Source organism: Sapajus apella, unplaced genomic scaffold (genome assembly GCF_009761245.1).
Source record: "Sapajus apella isolate SASKATOON/1434 unplaced genomic scaffold, GSC_monkey_1.0 scaffold245, whole genome shotgun sequence".
Classification (NCBI taxonomy): domain Eukaryota; kingdom Metazoa; phylum Chordata; class Mammalia; order Primates; family Cebidae; genus Sapajus; species Sapajus apella.
Genome location: NW_022437185.1, coordinates 82,328 through 98,586, shown reverse-complemented (window position 1 = coordinate 98,586; position 16,259 = coordinate 82,328). Strand labels below are relative to the sequence as shown.

At 59.9% G+C, this 16,259-nt stretch overlaps 1 protein-coding gene across 2 annotated transcripts in view; it reads left to right on the top strand.

The window, feature by feature from the left end:
* SMTNL2 (smoothelin like 2) overlaps positions 1–16,259 on the top strand; it is a 27,352-nt gene that overhangs the window by 2,732 nt on the left and 8,361 nt on the right. Inside the window, exons 2-7 of one of the 2 annotated variants that reach the window (XM_032271689.1) lie at positions 5,463–5,550; positions 6,068–6,310; positions 6,934–7,009; positions 8,197–8,376; positions 9,907–10,024; positions 10,263–10,414. In XM_032271689.1, coding sequence (XP_032127580.1) covers positions 5,463–5,550; positions 6,068–6,310; positions 6,934–7,009; positions 8,197–8,376; positions 9,907–10,024; positions 10,263–10,414 — 857 coding nt within the window. The remainder of the gene's footprint in view (positions 1–5,462; positions 5,551–6,067; positions 6,311–6,933; positions 7,010–8,196; positions 8,377–9,906; positions 10,025–10,262; positions 10,415–16,259) is intronic. The other variant, XM_032271690.1, reaches the window with a different exon arrangement.

The window sequence follows — 16,259 nt, the reverse complement described above, 5'->3', positions numbered from 1 at the left end:
CATCAGTCTTTTGGGGGTGAGGATGGAGACCCAGGCAGCCAGGGGACACATCAGTCTTTTGGGGACTGAGGATGGATACCCAGGCAGCCAGGGGCGTGAGCAGCAAGCTTAGGTGAGCTCTGTGGGCAGAGTATGGCTATGGTCCCCAGTTGGGTTAGAACCCCAGCACCCCTTGAGCCCTGCTTCCTGGGCCTGAGGCAGCTGGCACGGGGCTGACCTCACAAGCACCAATCCCCACCTCTCTTGCTGTCCTCCGCCTTGGGAGCATTGACACGGCCTCCAGGCCAGCGTCCGGCCCAAGAGGAGGGACCGTGTGGAGCCATCCACATGTTCTTGCTGGTGTGCCTTGACCAGCACCGTGTGATTGAGCTTGGTCACAAACACGGAGCCTGGGTGCAGGGTGAGACTGTAGTGTGGGCTGTGGACACAACCACAGCTGAATGCCGGGTGAGACTTGAGTGTCGGCCGTGGACAGAGAGTCACAGCTGAGCACCGGGATGCTGGGCGTCTGACCTCTCAGGCTGCGTCTGAGTAGTGGGGTTCTTGGTGGGACAGTCTCATCTCACCCACACGAGCCAGGGTTGACCGTGCTACCTGGCATTGTACAAACCGGTGTCACACTGACCCTCTGTAACAAGCCACGACATTTAGAGACCCATTTGCTTTCAAACTGGGGACTGAGGGATTGGAGGTATATTGTCTGCAGTATATAAATGTGCCCTGAACTCAGCGCAGGAAGGGCTGATCAAGCAATCCTGTCTGGCTGGGAGCGGGGAGCTGGGGGCCAGCTGGGGGCCTGGGGTGGATGGTGGCAGCCTGAGGCCAGGCCCAGGCCCCAGCAGGTTGGGCCAGAGCTGCGACCTGGAAATGTCATCCTCAACTGAGCTGGAGCCACTGAGTTCCCATGGCCGAGGCCACGGAGGCCTCAGGAGCAGCCGCCAGGAGCCAGCTCCATGTCAGAGGCCCGACCCTGAAAGAAACCAGACTCCCCTTATCTGCCTTCCTTTCCCAGACACACTGTGATAAGAGAGTTAAATGCTTTAGGGAGAAGTTTGAATCCAGTCCTTTCAAACGGTGGTGTCAGTGGAGGAGGCCGGGTCAGCCGTGTGAATCGTCTTAGGATGGGGCTCTGGCCCTGCGTGGGCTTTGTCCCCACGGATGGGTCCATGCAGTTCAGGCAGCACCCAGAAGGCCTGAAATATTCGTCCTCCCCCACAAAAATGTTTAAAAGCTTTTCCAATACGAAGGCCCCTGAAATCAGACTTATCACCCCGGGCCTGGGCTCCTTCATGGGGCACCTCCACCTTCTCAAAACAAAGCTGACGTGGGGACTCTTGGGGAGTACCAGGCCAGCTCGACAGGACCTGTCCCCAGCGCCAGGTCTCTCCAGCGATTTCCGCCCAGTCGCAGATCGGAGGTGCCTCCCTGGTTTCCTTCTCAATGACCGAGGCAGCTGCCCCGAACAGAGGACCGCAGTAGCCTACTGAGGGGTCTGCGGACACAGCTCGTTCCAGCCCAGCCCTCTGGTTGAAGAGTTCTGAGTTCTGTGAAGGTCCCGCTGGGTGGTGGCCCCAGTCCCACCCCTTTTCCTCATCCTTGTTGTCTAAGACAGAGCCTGTGGGCCAGGGCACCCACTGACCCAGGCCCTGGGAGACAGGTTGCCTGAGTTGTCCTCTCTGCCCCCTAGAAGGCTGGAGCACTTTGTGGACAGAGCCCTGGCTTGGGGTAAGAGACCTGAGTCCCATGCTTTGACTCTGCCGCTGCCTCTCCCCATCTGTGTGATGATGGGTTGGATCTCAGAATAGCCCCTTGCTCCTTGACCCAAGGCCTGGGCAGAGCCCTTTCCCCAGGTGAGGAATGCTTCTTCTAGTCTTGGGGCAGGGGAGCTTGGGAGTCTGGGCTCAGCCCTGCATCGCAGCCCCTTCCCCTCCTCCCTTAGCAGGGATCTAGCCGTCTGGTATAGCACCTGGTCCCCTGGCGCACTGTGGGGGTTGCTGAGGGGACTGCAACGTGCAAGGACAGGCATCTGTGGGGGACCCCCCTCCCCACCCACCGGTAGAGACACACATTTCCTGGGAAAATGGTTTCGCCCTTAGCCTTTCCCCCCAGGGCCCTGCCTGGGCCTGTGGAACCTGTCGGATGAGAGCAGGGGCATGGGGCGGGGGGTATGGAGACCCCAGAGCCAGAGCCCTGGTGACAGTGGGGTCCAGGCTTCCAGCTGGATTGGCTGGTTCTCCTCCCTCTGCCGACGTGGCTGGCATGGCCGACATGCCTGGAGGGATGCCCATTCTGCTGTGCGTGCCTTGAGACTCAGGGCGCTTCTCCTGTGTTCCTGAGGACCGCCCTGGCCTCTCCTCCTCCCACTCGTGAATCAAGAGCTGAGGGGTCACCTCCTCTCCAAGGCTGGCTCTCCCCAGGCTCTGGGTCCTGTCCGCTCTGAGCTCCCCAGGGTCCCCGCCCCACAGAGGTCCCCTCACCTTTCTCAGCATATAAATGTGATCTTGCCTCTTCCCTCTGGAAAAACCCCTCAGACCCTTTCCCCCGGCTCCACTCAGGGCTAAAGTCACTGTGCTGCCTTCATTTCCCTGGGACTTCTCCCCTAGGCCTCTCCTGTCCCCGCCGACCCTTGTCCCATGCTTCTAAGCACCCGTGGCCTCTTCTTTTGCTGAACTCAATGGACACCTGATTGCATTTCCTCTTCACCTTTTCCTCGACCCCAGGCTGCCTTTGGGCGAAACTGGCTTTTTTTTCCCTTTTGTTTTGAGACGGAGCCTCACTCTGTTGCCCAGGCTGGAGTGCAGTGGTCAATCTCCGCTCACTGCAACCTCCACCTCCTGGGTTTAAGCGGTTCTCCTGCCTCAGCCTCCCAAGTAGCTGGGATTACAGGCACCTGCCACCATGCCTGTCTAATTTTTGTATTTTTAGTAGAGACAGGGTTTCACCATGTTGACCAGGCTGGTCTCGAACCCCGGACCTCAAGTGATCCACCCGCCTCAGCCTCCCAAAGTGCTGGGATTATAGGCGTGAGCCACTGCGCCCGGCCCTGTGCCTGGCTTCTGGATTCACTTCCTTCCTGGCCTTGGCTTTCTCACGGTTCTTCAAGGGCTCCTCCTATCTCTCTGGCTGCTCCCCATTCTCTGCTGACTGCTCTTTTGCTTCCTGAAATGTGGGGACCTTATCCCAGGGGCCCCAAGCTGCTCTTCCTCTGCGGGACTTCCAGGAGCCCAGTGCATGCCCTGACTTCTGTTTTCAACATGCTCATCCTTGTTTCCTCTCCCTCTCTCTCTCTCTCTCTCTCTTTATTTTTTGGCAGTCTTGCTCTGTCACCCCAGGCTGGAGTGCAGTGGTGCCATCTCAGCTCACTGCACCCTCCGCCTCCCAGGTTCAAGTGATTCTCCTGACTCAACCTTCCAAGTAGCTGGGATTACAGGTGCCCGCCACTACGCCCAGCTAATTTTTGTATTTTTAGTAGAGACGGGGTTTCACTGTGTTGGCCAGGATGGTCTCAAACTCCTGACCTCGTGATCCCCCTGCCTCGGCCTCCCAAAGTGCTTGGATTACAGGTGTGAGCCACCGCTCCTGGCCTTATCCTTCTTTCCTCTTTAAACTCCAGACTCAAAAATTCAGCTACCTCCTCAGTTCCCTGATGTTCCAGGTGCCCCATGCCCTCATCATGCCCCAGCTGAAACCCCTATTTACCCCTAAACCTGTCCTGCCCCACCAAGCCTGGGCTTGGAAGAGGCTTCGCACCCTTCCTCTTCCATATCCACACAGTCTCCTGGCCCATCCCTTTTCCCCAAAGCTCCCAGTCCTTCTTGCCCATGGCCCTCCCAGTGCCCCATCTCCCCTCCCCGGTTGCTGCCCAGAACTAGAGAAGTGTCTTGCCGTCTGGTCTCCTCCACTGTGCCCCTCTCTGACATCTTCTGGAAGGTGTTCCTGAAACACAGAGCTGAGGACTGTGGGTTCCTTCCTAAGGTGTCGAGGACCCCGGGCAGGCAGCCTGGGTGCGCTGCTGCATCTGCCTGTGTCCCGGGCGGACATCCTGGGTGCACTGCTCCATCTGCCTGAGTCCCGGGCGGGCATCCTGGGTGCGCTGCTCCATCTGCCTGAGTCCCAGGCGGGCATCCTGGGTGTGCTGCTCCATCTGCCTGAGTCCCAGGCTGGCATCCTGGGTGTGCTGCTCCATCTGCCTGAGTCCCGGGCGGGCGTGGCCAGATACCTGTGCCTTGATGTCTCTGCAGAAGCAGACACTGACCGCTCTGCTGGGTGTGCCCTCCCTTGCTCATCCTCCGGGCTCACTCTGGATGTGGCTGAGGCACCGCTGGCTCTGAGAGGCCCTCCTTCCTCCGATGGGTTGGGTGGAGCCTGTGCCAGGCATCCTTATGCTGACACGGCCCCCTCTGTTCACGAGCCTGGCTCCCCTACCAGATGGATTCCCCACGGCAGGGCGTGCGCCTCCTGCCCTGGCTGCGGGAGGAGCTGAGCCCTCTGGGCCAGGGCTGTGTCACCATTTGCCTGGGAACCTTGTAGACCAGGGCATCTACAAGACGCACAGCCGACCTCTCAAGCCGCTCATCCTGGGCTCTCGGTGGAGCCCCTACCAGCCCCACAGACACTGTCAGCCCTTCATACGCCTTTGCTGGGAGCAGGACCACGGTTGAGAACTTCTCCCCTGGCCACAAGTCCCAGCTGGCTTCCGCCGTATAGCCTTGGGCAGGGCACGTGCCCCCTCGGAGCCCTCAGGTCCCATCTGTCAAATGGCTCTGACAGCATCTACTGCGAGGACAGAAGCTGGTTGGCATAAGGGGTGTGCCCGGAAGAAGGGCTGGATGCTGGGCGGATGCCGAACGTTGCTCGCCTAGCCTGCTCCCGTTTCTCAAATGGGGAAACTGAGACCCTGAGGGGAAGTGATGTGGCCCAGGTCACAGGGGTGGGTGGCAGCACGGCCTGGATCCCAGGTTCCCCACTGGCTCCTGGTCTTGGCTGTCTGCCCCCACCTGCCCCACCCACTCCTACCACCCAGCTGGGATGGGTGAGTCGCCTGCAGCTGATCAGGCTCTGAACGGCCGGGTAAATCGTGTCCCGGCCACCCATGCACGGGCCTCAGCATGATCGAAGCGCTGTTGCTTATCGTTGGCGCAGAAGGACCTGGTGTCACTGGTTCCTGCTGCCCCTGCAAGGGCAGCCATGCCAGCCTGGCCCAGGTGAGAGGGGCAGGGGGCCAGGCACTCCTGACCATCATCTGGTCCAGCCTGGGGGAAAGGGTGAGGTGGCCTCACCTACTTTGGAACCCTCAATCTTGATGTCTGTTCTCAGCTTTTTGGGACTCTGGGAGGAGCCCAGTGGAGTATTTGCCTCCCAGGATCTTGCCAGAACCAGGAGGGGGTTTGGGGCGGGCAGCTTCTGGGGGTGGGCAGCTTCCCATGGCTGACGGGTTCTCGGTGCGGTTTGTGTCTCTGTAGAGTCTGGATTACGATGAGGCCAGTGAGTCGGAGATGAAAAAGGCCTTAAACTCCTGCATCGTGGAAAACGGGCACCAGCTGGGGGCAGGTAGGGCTGAGGGCAGTGGAGGGGTGGCTGGGTAGGTTTGGGGGTTTAGTGAGGCCTTGGTCATGTATCTGCGCCAGGCCAGCCCTTGGCCTGGGGTGGGGGGACTCCAGCCTGAACTCCAGCGGGCAGAGAGGCTGCCACGAGAGCAGCGTCATTCAGTAGAACTTTTGAAACACAGAGGAAAGTCGGGAGATCTCGGTTGGTAGAGAGCTCTCCCATTTCTAGAGGAAAGCAAGTAGAGGCTGAGGAATTTTTCTAAGCACTGAATAGGGTAGAGAGTGGGCTGATGAGTCAACTAGTATTTATGAAGCTGGCCATGAAGGGAAGCTGGGAAAATCAGCTCTGGTTGGAGCAGTAGGATATCCCTGGTAGGAGGTTAGGGAGGCTGGAGCAGTTAGGGAGGCATTCCTGGAGGAGGTGGGGGGAAGGTTCAGGGAGGCTAGAGCCCTTCTGGGAGGTCTCAGGCCCCTGTGGCTGCCACAGCTGACCACCCACCCATGCTGGTCACATGTTCCAGGTCCAGGTGATGGTCCCCCCGAGGTTGCCCAAACCTTCCAGGCACCAGATCCTCCCAGGCCTCGCCCCGTGAGTCTCTCCTTGCGGCTGCCCCACCAGCCAGTCACAGCTGTCACCCGAGTCTCTGACAGGTTCTCTGGGGAGGCCTCAGCTGCGGCTCTATCACCCACGTCTGCTGCCACCCTGGGGGGCCTCAACCCGAGCCCCAGCGAGGCCGCCCCGTCCTGGACTCCGAGTCCTAGCGGTAGGAGCAGGACAGCGTGGCCTTGGGATGGGAGTGGGAGGGCCGGGGCTGGGGGAGGGGAGTCGGTGGGTGACTTGCAAAACGAGGGACCAAGCCCAGCCCTGCCTCTGCCTGCCATGTCTGCCCCTCCCCTTAGCCCATCCTCCCAGGCTTCTGCCCAGAGATGCTGAGAAATAGCGTCATCCCCTGGTGGGGGTGACCGTGGCTTTTATTACAGGTGGAGGCCACAGTTGAAAGGTGGCTCTTGCCCTGCACGTTGGCACTGTCCCCTCCCTCAAGGCCCCAGGCCTGATGTGGCCTGTGGTCAGGCCTCTGTGCTGTGTCCTGGCGGAGGTGGCATGGGCCTCTGTGGGACAGATTTGGGAGCTGTGTTCGCCAGATACATGGCACGGGCCCTGAGCTCTGCTCTCTCAGGAGCAGGGCGGAGACAGCTGAAAAGATCTCTTTGATGTTGTTGCGGCGAGTGCCTATCTTCCTTTCTCTGCCACTGTCACTGAGGCAGGGCTGGCTTAGCCCAGAAGCTTCATTCATCCACAAAGTGACGCTGGGTCGGAGGAAGGGAGGCTGTGGTGGCCCTCCCTGGGCGGGGGTGTGTCAATTCTCTCCGTCTGTCTGTTCCACAGAGAAGAGTTCCTCTTTCACGAGGTCTGTGTCAAGCTCTGGCTACGGGGCAGTGACAGCCAGCAAACACAGTGACAGGTGGGTCAGGGCCCCTGTTCCTGCGCAGTTGCCATAGCCCAGGTGTCTTCTCTGTGTTGGACGCTGGCCGCCCAGGGGTTGGCGTCTCCATGGAAGGCTCGGGGCTGGATCTCTGGAGCACTGGGCGGCACGGTTGGGGGAAGGTGTGAGCAGGGAGTGGGGCAGTGGGGCTGGGTGGAGAGCTTCATTTGGAGAAATGTGGCCACAGGCTGGTTTCTTTGTGGACCCTTCAAGTCAGTCAAAAGATTGGAGGAGGAGCCGGGCACCGTGGTGCACACCTGGAATCCCAGCACTGTGGGAGGCCAAGGCTGTGGATCACCTGAGGTCAGGAGTTCAAGACCAGCCTGGCCAACGTGGTGAAACCCCGTCTCTATAAAAATACAAAAATTAGCTGGGCGTGGTGATGGATGCATGTAATCCCAGCCACTTGGGAGGCTGAGGCAGGAGAGTCACTTGAACCTGGGAGGCGGAGATTGCAGTGAGCCGAGATGGCACCACTGAACTCCAGCCTGGGCGATAGAGTGAGACTGATTAAAAAAAAAAAGAGAAGTTGGAGGAGGTGTCTCGGCTGGCAGGAGGGGGAGGACAGGAGCGTGGTCTTCCTCCATCCCAGCCCGCTGGGGTCCCTTGGAGCCAGGAACTTCCTGCCCACGGGCTGCGGGCAGGGACAGGTGAGCCGGGACTTCCCTGTGGCGCAGGCCTCCCCCCTCTGCCCAGCGGGACTGTAATTCGGGGTGGGGGTGGGGTAGCGGGCTTGGCTTTTTTTTTCTTTAATAATAAAAGGAGAATTGTGACTTCCTGGCAAACGGTTTCAGAGGAAACAGAGGGGTCTTATCTCACGGTGGTGGAGGCAGGAGGCCTGGTCCCACCGGGCTGGTTCTGGGCGCACCTCCTGCCTGAGGAGGGGGTCCCCTGTCCTCCCAAGGCACCGACACCTGCCAAGGGGTGGTGATGTCCAGAGAGGGGGCCGGCGTCCCTCCTGAGTTGGGCCTATGGGCCAGGCCCGCCAGGCAGCACAGTTCAGAAAACCTGCCAAACCGGCAGGGGTCCGGAGCAAGGGGGCTCCTCTCTGAGCGCCCATCACGGTGCAGCTTCCTTGTTACACCCAGTGGGATGGAGACCCCGGGGCCTGCTGAGCTAGTGACGGCTGCTGGGCCCACACCCCAACTTGGCGATTCTCTCCTCAGCCCACCACTGGTGACACCACCCCAGTCGCCCATGTCCCCGCAGCCGCCAGCCACAACTCAGGTCCATCGGCCGGGGGAGCGTCGCAGGGAGCTGGTGAGGTCGCAGACGCTGCCCCGCACCTCAGGGGCGCAGGCCCGGAAGGCATTGTTTGAGAAGTGGGAGCAGGAGACGGCGGGCAAGTACGGATGCCCACTCACAGATGGGGAGGGGAAGCACGGATGCCCATTCACAGACGGGGGGGAAGTACGGATGCCCACTCAGACGGGGAGGGGAAGTACGGATGCCCATTCACAGATGGGGGGGAAGTACGGATGCCCACTCACAGACGGGGAGGGGAAGCACGGATGCCCATTCACAGACGGCGAGGGGGGTGAAGTACGGATGCCCACTCACAGACGGGGAGGGGAAGCACGGATGCCCACTCACAGATGGGGGAGGGGAAGCACAGATGCCCATTCACAGACGGCGAGGGAGGTGAAGTACGGATGCCCACTCACAGACGGGGAGGGGCAGTACGGATACCCACTCACAGACGGGGGAGGGGCGATACGGATGCCCACTCACAGATGGGGTGTTCCCTCAGTGTGCCCACACCCAGGCAGGGGCTGGGTGGGCGCTGAAGAGCCAGGTTCAGCCCTGTCCTGTTCCCCAAGACAAGATCTCTCGGGCAAGGCACAAAGTTAGGTCTGGGCCACAGGACAGATTGGGGGAACGGGGGCTCCAGTTGTTGGGGTAAGAGGGCTGTGAGGCATGGGGCCGGGCCTGGTGAGGGCCCCTCTCTCCTCCTCCATTACCGGGGCACCCTGCTATGTCCCCAGTGCCCCCAGGCTGCCCTCACACCCACATTCCCCATGGGTTGTGGCTCCTTTAGTTTCTGGGCAAGACTGGGGACTGGATGGGGACCGAGATTCCTGGCGGGAGCTGGGAGGCCCAGTGTGGGGTTGGCCTCGCCCGAGGATTGCAGATGCCCTGGGACCGAATGCCCTGCAGCCCGCTACCAGGCCTCGAGATGAGGGCTCCAGGCCTCGAGGCTCCCTGGGCTCCAGCCGCCTCTGCATATTCAGCCTGTCTTCGCGTCAGTTCCTGGTATTGATGCCTGCTGTGTGCAGGGAGTGGCCCAGGCCTTGTGGGATAATGGAGATGCCAGCCAGTCCCTGCTCAACTCTAGTGAGGGAGGCCAACTGAGGACGTGTCCCCACTCACCCCAAACAACCTGGTCCCGACCGTTACAGACTGTCCTTGGGGCCAGAAGAGGAAATCATCCCTCCTGGCTAGGAAGGAGCCATCAGAGAAGGAGGCCCTCCATTAGAAGGGGGGCTCAGAAGGAGGCGGGGGAGGAAGGAGCAGGGAAAGGAGTTCCAGGCAGAAGGCAGGGCCTGGGACTATGTGGGTGGGCCAGCGTCTTCTGTCTCAGGATTCCCAAGGGACCCCTGCTTCCTGGGGTGAGAAGTAGACAGGGGACTTGGAGGGCAGTTTGGGTGAGGATGGTCCCACCGCACACCATCAAAGGAGGCTGTGTGGCTGGTGTACGGGGACGTGCCGTTGACATGGGCATGGCTGAGCCTGCATGCTGCCAGCATCTCTCCTGGGTGAGCAGAGGGAGGGGGAGCCTCCTCCCTGGGGGTGCAGGGACTGCCTCCCCTGTCCTGGACTCGCAATGGGAGATGGTGGCTGGCGGCCCCTGCAGCAGGCCTGCGCTCTCTCTGCAGGGGGAAAGGTGAGGCCCGGGCCCGGCTGAAGCGATCGCAGAGCTTCGGTGTGGCCAGCGCCAGCAGCATCAAGCAGATCCTGCTCGAGTGGTGCCGCAGCAAGACGCTGGGCTACCAGGTGAGCCAGGCTCCCTTCTGGCTGCTGGGACTGCCCCCCATACCGACCAGGGGCCTGACCAGGCATTGCTCCGTCCTTGTTCTCTGGCCTGGGCAGGAGCCTGCTGAGGCTAAGGTTGAGGGATGGGAGCCACAGTCATCATGCCTTCCCAGTGGTTGCCTGACTGCCCGCGGCGTGTGCTGAGAAACTCCAGGCATCCGTGTCTGGGCCCCGCGCTGACCGCATTCCCCTCCCATAGCACGTGGACCTGCAGAACTTCTCCTCCAGCTGGAGCGACGGTATGGCTTTCTGCGCCCTGGTGCACTCCTTCTTCCCCGACGCCTTCGACTACAACTCCCTGAGCCCCGCGCAGCGGCAGAAGAACTTCGAGCTGGCCTTCACCATGGCCGAGTGAGTGTGGTGGCTCCTGCTGGCTGCCAGCCCCAGCCCGGTCCCTGAGCCCAGCTGTTTCCCCAGGGGGGGCATGGGGCGAGTGGATTGTGGGGCAGCTGTCTGCAAAGCTGAAGGACCCCGAGGCCATGTGGTCTGTCTACCTCTCGAGCAGATGGGAAGACTGAGGCCTGGAGAGGGATGTTCTGAGTCACGCAGCACTCAGTGGGGGAGGGGACTCTGTTTCTGGGATACCTGCCCTCTTTGCTGGGCGCCCAGCTTCTGGGGTGCACTCTGGGACATAGCCACAGATCAGGCATGAAGGGCAGCCGGACAGAGTCCCCCAGAGCTCTGAATCTGTCCTCTCTGTGATGCAGAGATGCCGTTGCTTGCCTGACCCACGGCGGCCAGTTAGCAAGAAATTGATTACTCTCCAGGCCACTTAAAGGGAGATTTTTAATTAGTCAGGCATGGTGGTGTGCGCCTATAGTCCCAGCTGCTCGGGAGGCTAAGGCAGGAGAATTGCTTGAACCCGGGAGGCGGAGGCTAAAGTGAGCTGAGATCAAGCCACTGTACTCCAGCCTGGGTGACAGAGTGAGACTCTGTCTAAAAAACAAAAAGGAGATTTTGCTTCCAATCAGATTTTCCTTCCCTAAACCGTGTTCTGGCATTGATTGTGAAATTGCCTCGCTGCTTAGGTCCCACTCCTGGGGTGAGGATGGGGGTGGCTCTGGGCTCAAGAGGCACCTGGAAATCGAGTTTGGGATTTGGTTATTGGCTGAAGGCCTCAGGAAAGGTGGCAAAGTTAGGTCTGTCTGCCGGGGCTCCAGCGGCGCACAGGGGCACAGTCAAAAACTGGGCGAGGAGAGTTTCATACAGGGACTCTTGACAAAGGCGCAGGCAGGAATGAGGCAGAGGGTCAGGCCCTGAGCAGCAGCCTCAGGAGGACAGCAGTGTGTGGTCAGCAGCCTGTGGCCTGGGTGGAGAGGACGGTCTGATGAGGGCCATGATTGGGCAAATGGTTGCAGTCAGCTCGCTGTGACTTGGCAGGGAGGCAGCTATGGGATGAGTGCCCAACCTCACTCCCCTCCTGCCTCATGCCAGGGCCTCTTGGGGACTGAACCCAATAGGAAGACAGAGGGCCAGGAGCCATGGCTGTGGTTCATCCTGGCCCCCAGGGCAGGGAGCAGGGCACAGATGAGTGGTGTTTGGGGCTGCCCGACGCTAAGCTCTCTGAAGCTCAGAGAGAAGTAAGGTCATCCCCAAAGCCAAGCCTTCTGGAGGGCGGGTTTGCTGTTCTCTCCCTGCCTTTGTGTCCGCTGGCGTCAGCCTCTGACGTCGGTCTGCAACTGACCATGTCTGTTTCTGGTGTGGGTCCTCCGTGCCCACATTTAAGAGCGGTCCTCACCGAGCAGGGTGCAGTGGCTCACGCCTGTCATCCCAGCACTTTGGAAGGCCTAGGCGGGCGGGTCACCTGAGATCGGGAGTTCAAGAGTAGCCTGTCCAACATGGAGAAACCCCGTCTTTACTAAAAATACAAAATTAGCCGGGCGTGGTGGCGCATGCCTGTGATCCCAGCTACTGAAGAGGCTGAGGCAGGAGAACTGCTTGAGCCCAGGAGGCGGAGCTTGCGCTGAGCCGAGATCACGCCATTGCACTCTAGCCTGGGCAACAAGAGTGAAACTCTGTCTGGAAAAAAAAGAAAAAGAAAAAAAGAGAGTGGTCCTCATGGGCTTGTTGGGTTGAAGGAGCCTCACCCCAGGCCTCACCTGCCTTCCCCGCTCCTTTCCCGGCCCAATCATCGGGCCTTGGCCCCGGCCCATCTCCCCGGACCCTGAGCCTGGCCAGGGAAGGAACCAAAGCCAGAATACCCACACGTGGTACTCTAAGTCTCGCCTTGACCTGAGACAGCCGCCCCTCTCTGGGGCAGCCACTCTCACTCAGGGGGCAGAATTGAGACGCTGGCTCTGAGCTCCTCAGTGTGAGTTTTTGGAATCTTGGTATCAGCCCTGTTGGGTTGCCTTGGATGACGCGCTTGGACTCAGTCCCCTGGGGTCACAAGAGCTCCTTGTATACTTGAAAAGCCTTTCTGTCTTGGCTGCTTGGGGTCAGCTGTCATCCTAATTGCAGAAACAGCTCTGGCCGAGCGTATTGCATAACTGGATGCAGACGATGGGGTGGTGGAGCCAAGCGGAGTGCGTGGCGCGGGAAGCAGGCAGCTCCCGAGGAGGGGCCCCAGCTGCCAAAGCCCAGATGGGGCACCCGCCAACAACCAGACTGTCAGAATATGCAGGGCCAGGGCCTTGGGGCATGCACCCCAGCACTCACCCCAGCAGAGAGGCCACACTGTCTTTCAGGGTTCTTTGTTCGTCGTCTAAGTCCAGTGTGGTGCCCGCTTATGTCCTGGCCACCTCGGTCACCCTCCGCCTTGGACCAGGCTAGGCTGTGGCAGGGAGAGAGAGGATGCCGCGGGCCATGGGGTGGTGGCTCCGTGCCCCAGCCTGCAGGGAACACAGCTCCCCTTGGCAGCCGGAGCCAGGGCGACTCCAGGTGGTGCTTCCCCAGCACAAGGTTTGGGTCCAGGGAGCCTCTACACTCCAAACAGACGTTTCTGCTATTCCCAGCCTGGTGGGGTGAGGGGGAGGCGGCGGCGAGGCTGGTCCAGGTTTTGCCTGCTGCCTTCCCGGAGCACACAGCAGGGTAAAATCGCAGGCCTGGTCTCCCTGTGGCCGGAGCCTGCTCCGGCTGTGGAGGGGGGCAGGGAGGATGGGTCTGCCCAAGCCGCTGAGATGAGTTCTTGCTTTACTGCTGACTCGAGGGGGGTGGGAAGAGGCGTCCACTGCAGGCCTGTGCCAGGGTCGGGGGTGGGGGTTTGCTCAGAGCCTGGGAAGGCGCCTCCCCTCATGACTCATCACAAGATTATCTCCCAGGTACTGGGGGAGAGGGCTGGGAAGACTGACTCGCCTGCCTGGGGCCTCTTGGGGAGAAGGCAGCTTGGATCACCTCCTTTCCTAGACAATAGGCTGCTTAGAAGAGCTGGCGGGAAAGCGCAGGGACACCTGCCTGAGGATGCTGGCTGTCATGTCCTCACCCATATTCCTGAGGTTTGCAGCAAAGGCTGAGCAGACATGTGCTGCTGGAAGCCACCCAGGGTGTGCAGGCAGCAGGACCACGGGGCCGGGAAGGGACCGCAGGGCCGGGAAGGGAGCACAGGGTGGAGAAGGGAGCACAGGGCTGGGAAGGGAGCACAGGTCCGGGAAGGGAGCACAGGGCGGAGAAGGGAGCACAGGGCCAGGAAGGGAGCACAGGACAGGGGAGGGAGCACAGGGCGGGGGAGGGAGCACAGGGCCGAGAAGGGAGCACAGGCTGAGAAGGGAGCACGGGGTGGAGAAGGACAGCCTGGGCAGACAGGGTGGGACGACAGGAGCATGGGGTCTGATAAAGGCAACCTCTGGAAGGGAAAGGAGGACACAGGTCCCCAAACCACGGGTTCCCCTTGCAGGAGAAAGGAAATCTTTCCGCCAGCAAGCGCCTTAAAGGCAGGAGGATGCATCAGTGACCTTTGGAGTGAAAGTGGTGTGTGTTTCCCCTCCCCCACCCGCACCTGATGATTTATGGCCTCAGAGATTCCCCCACGGCCTAATCCATGTGAATGACGCGGTGCTGACAGCGCAGCGAGCTTCCCTTGCCTCACAGGTGTCCGGGATCTGGAACGAGCAAGGACCAGCCCCTTTTATGGAAGACGCCCTTCTGCACCGGTCCCCTCCGCCTCCTTGGAGGCAGAGCGCAGGACGTGCAGCCCCAGGCTTCCCACTTGCCCTGCGGGGAATGTGTCCTGCTCTCGGGTTTCGCTGGAGCAGAAGGGGCTTCCAGGCTATTTGTAGTGCCCATGTGTCTCTGTCTAAAACCAGATAGGAGGTACTAGTCCGATTCCTGGCATCCTTGCCTGCATTGAGAGCAGGCATAAAAAAATAAAAATAACCCCCAGACCCCTCCTCCAGCGCCTTTCCGGGCCAGCTCGAGACAGAGTAGCAGAAATCCTTTCCGTCTTTTCCCCACCCGACCGACGCGGGGTGCAGGCAAAGGCACTTTAAAAATGGTAGTGAGCCCCGGCCTCATGCATGCAGTCCCATCCCGGCACTTCGGGAGGCCAGGGCGGGTGGATTGCTTGAGTTTAGGAGTTCGAGACCAACTCTTGGGCAACGTGGCCAGACCCTGTCTTTACAGAAAATACAAAAAATTAGCTGGGTGTGGTGGTGCACACCTGTGGTCCCAGCTGCTTGGGAGGCTGAGGTGGGAGGCAGGGGCTTTTTTTTTTTTTTTTTCTGTTTTCTTTTATTTTGAGACGAAGTTTTGTTCTTGTTGTCCAGGCTGGAGTGCAATGGCGCAATCTCAGCTCACTGTAACCTCCGCCTCCCAGATTCAATCGATTCTCCTGCCTCAGCCTCCCAAGTGGCTGGGATTATAGGCGCCCGCCACCACGTCCGGCTAAGTTTTGTACTTTTAATAGAGACGGAGTTTTACCATGTTGGCCAGGCTGGTCTCAGACTCCTGACCTCAGGTGATCCACCCGCCTCGGCCTCCCAAAGTGCTGGGATTACAGGTGAGAGCCACTGCGCCTGGCTAATTTTTGTATTTTTAGTAGAGACAGGGTTTTGCCTTGTCGCCCAGGCTGGTCACGACCTCCTGACCTCAGGGGATTTGTGGAAGGCGGGTGTTCTTGAGGGTGCGCTGTGAGCTGTGTCTCCAAGACAGAGGATGATCTCTGCCTATGGGATGGAGAATTTGGAGCTCTCAGGGAAGGAAGCTGGTGAGTGGCGAAGGTGGCAGGGGGAAGAAAAGAGGGAGCCAGGAGATGGTGGTTGCTTGTTGCATATTGTGACACCCCCCGCTCCCCTAGGAATCCCACATTCTCCTGTGCTCAACTTAGCAATAACAACAGTGGGTGCAAATGCATCCTGGCCCAGTGCCCTCGTTGCCTGCGGTGGAAGCCAATGATCTGGGCAGTGCAGGGTGACACAGGGCGTGGACTCCACTCCCATCCTAGCTGCCACCCTGGTCTTGAAGACTTGCTGCCAGAGCAGGGGCCAAGGGTCATTATCAGAGGATAAAGGCAGTCTCTAGAACGAAGCAGGGGTCAGCTGGCTCTCCTCTGCGGAGGGTGAGCAGCACCTTGAACATGCCAGCAATTCTGAGGGCCTCCTATGAAGTGGGTGTCACAGCAATAAGACCTGGCTCAGAGGAGTGCGTCCTAGGTGTCCTCTGTGGGGACAGTTAAGGAATCAGAGCTATTTAGTTCAGACAAAGACATGAAAGCAAGGTTTTCTTCTGGCACGTGAAGAGTTCTTTCATGGGGGGAAAGTTAGACTGAGAATAAGCAGCCTTGTGGGACCAGTAGGTAGAAGGTACACACAGGCACAAATAGCGTAAGAAATGTCAGAGGAACTTTCTCCTGCTCACAGTGTCTGCAGAAGGCTCTGAGCTGTCCTTGGAGGAAATCGGGTCCCCTTTCCCTGGCCCCTGAGATGAACAACCTGAGGCAGGGCCTTTATAGAGGTGATTGGTGCTTCTGATGGGGGTGTTTGGATGGGTGGAGGTCCTGGAGTCCTCATGCTGTCCCCAATTAACCTGTGGGACCACTGAGGCCACCGCTGACAGGGCTGATAACCTGGCCATGTGTGCAGCCTGTTCCCACACACCTGGGATCCTCCAAATAGGCCTGGGAGAGGTGGTGCTCCACCTGTGTGGCAGGTGACGAGGAGGGCGCCAGGTGCGACAGGATCACTCAGGAAGGTGAACCCAGGTCCCCAGCTTCTCTGAACTCAGGCTTCCTTCCTTCCTTCCCTCCCTCCTTCCCTCCTTCCTT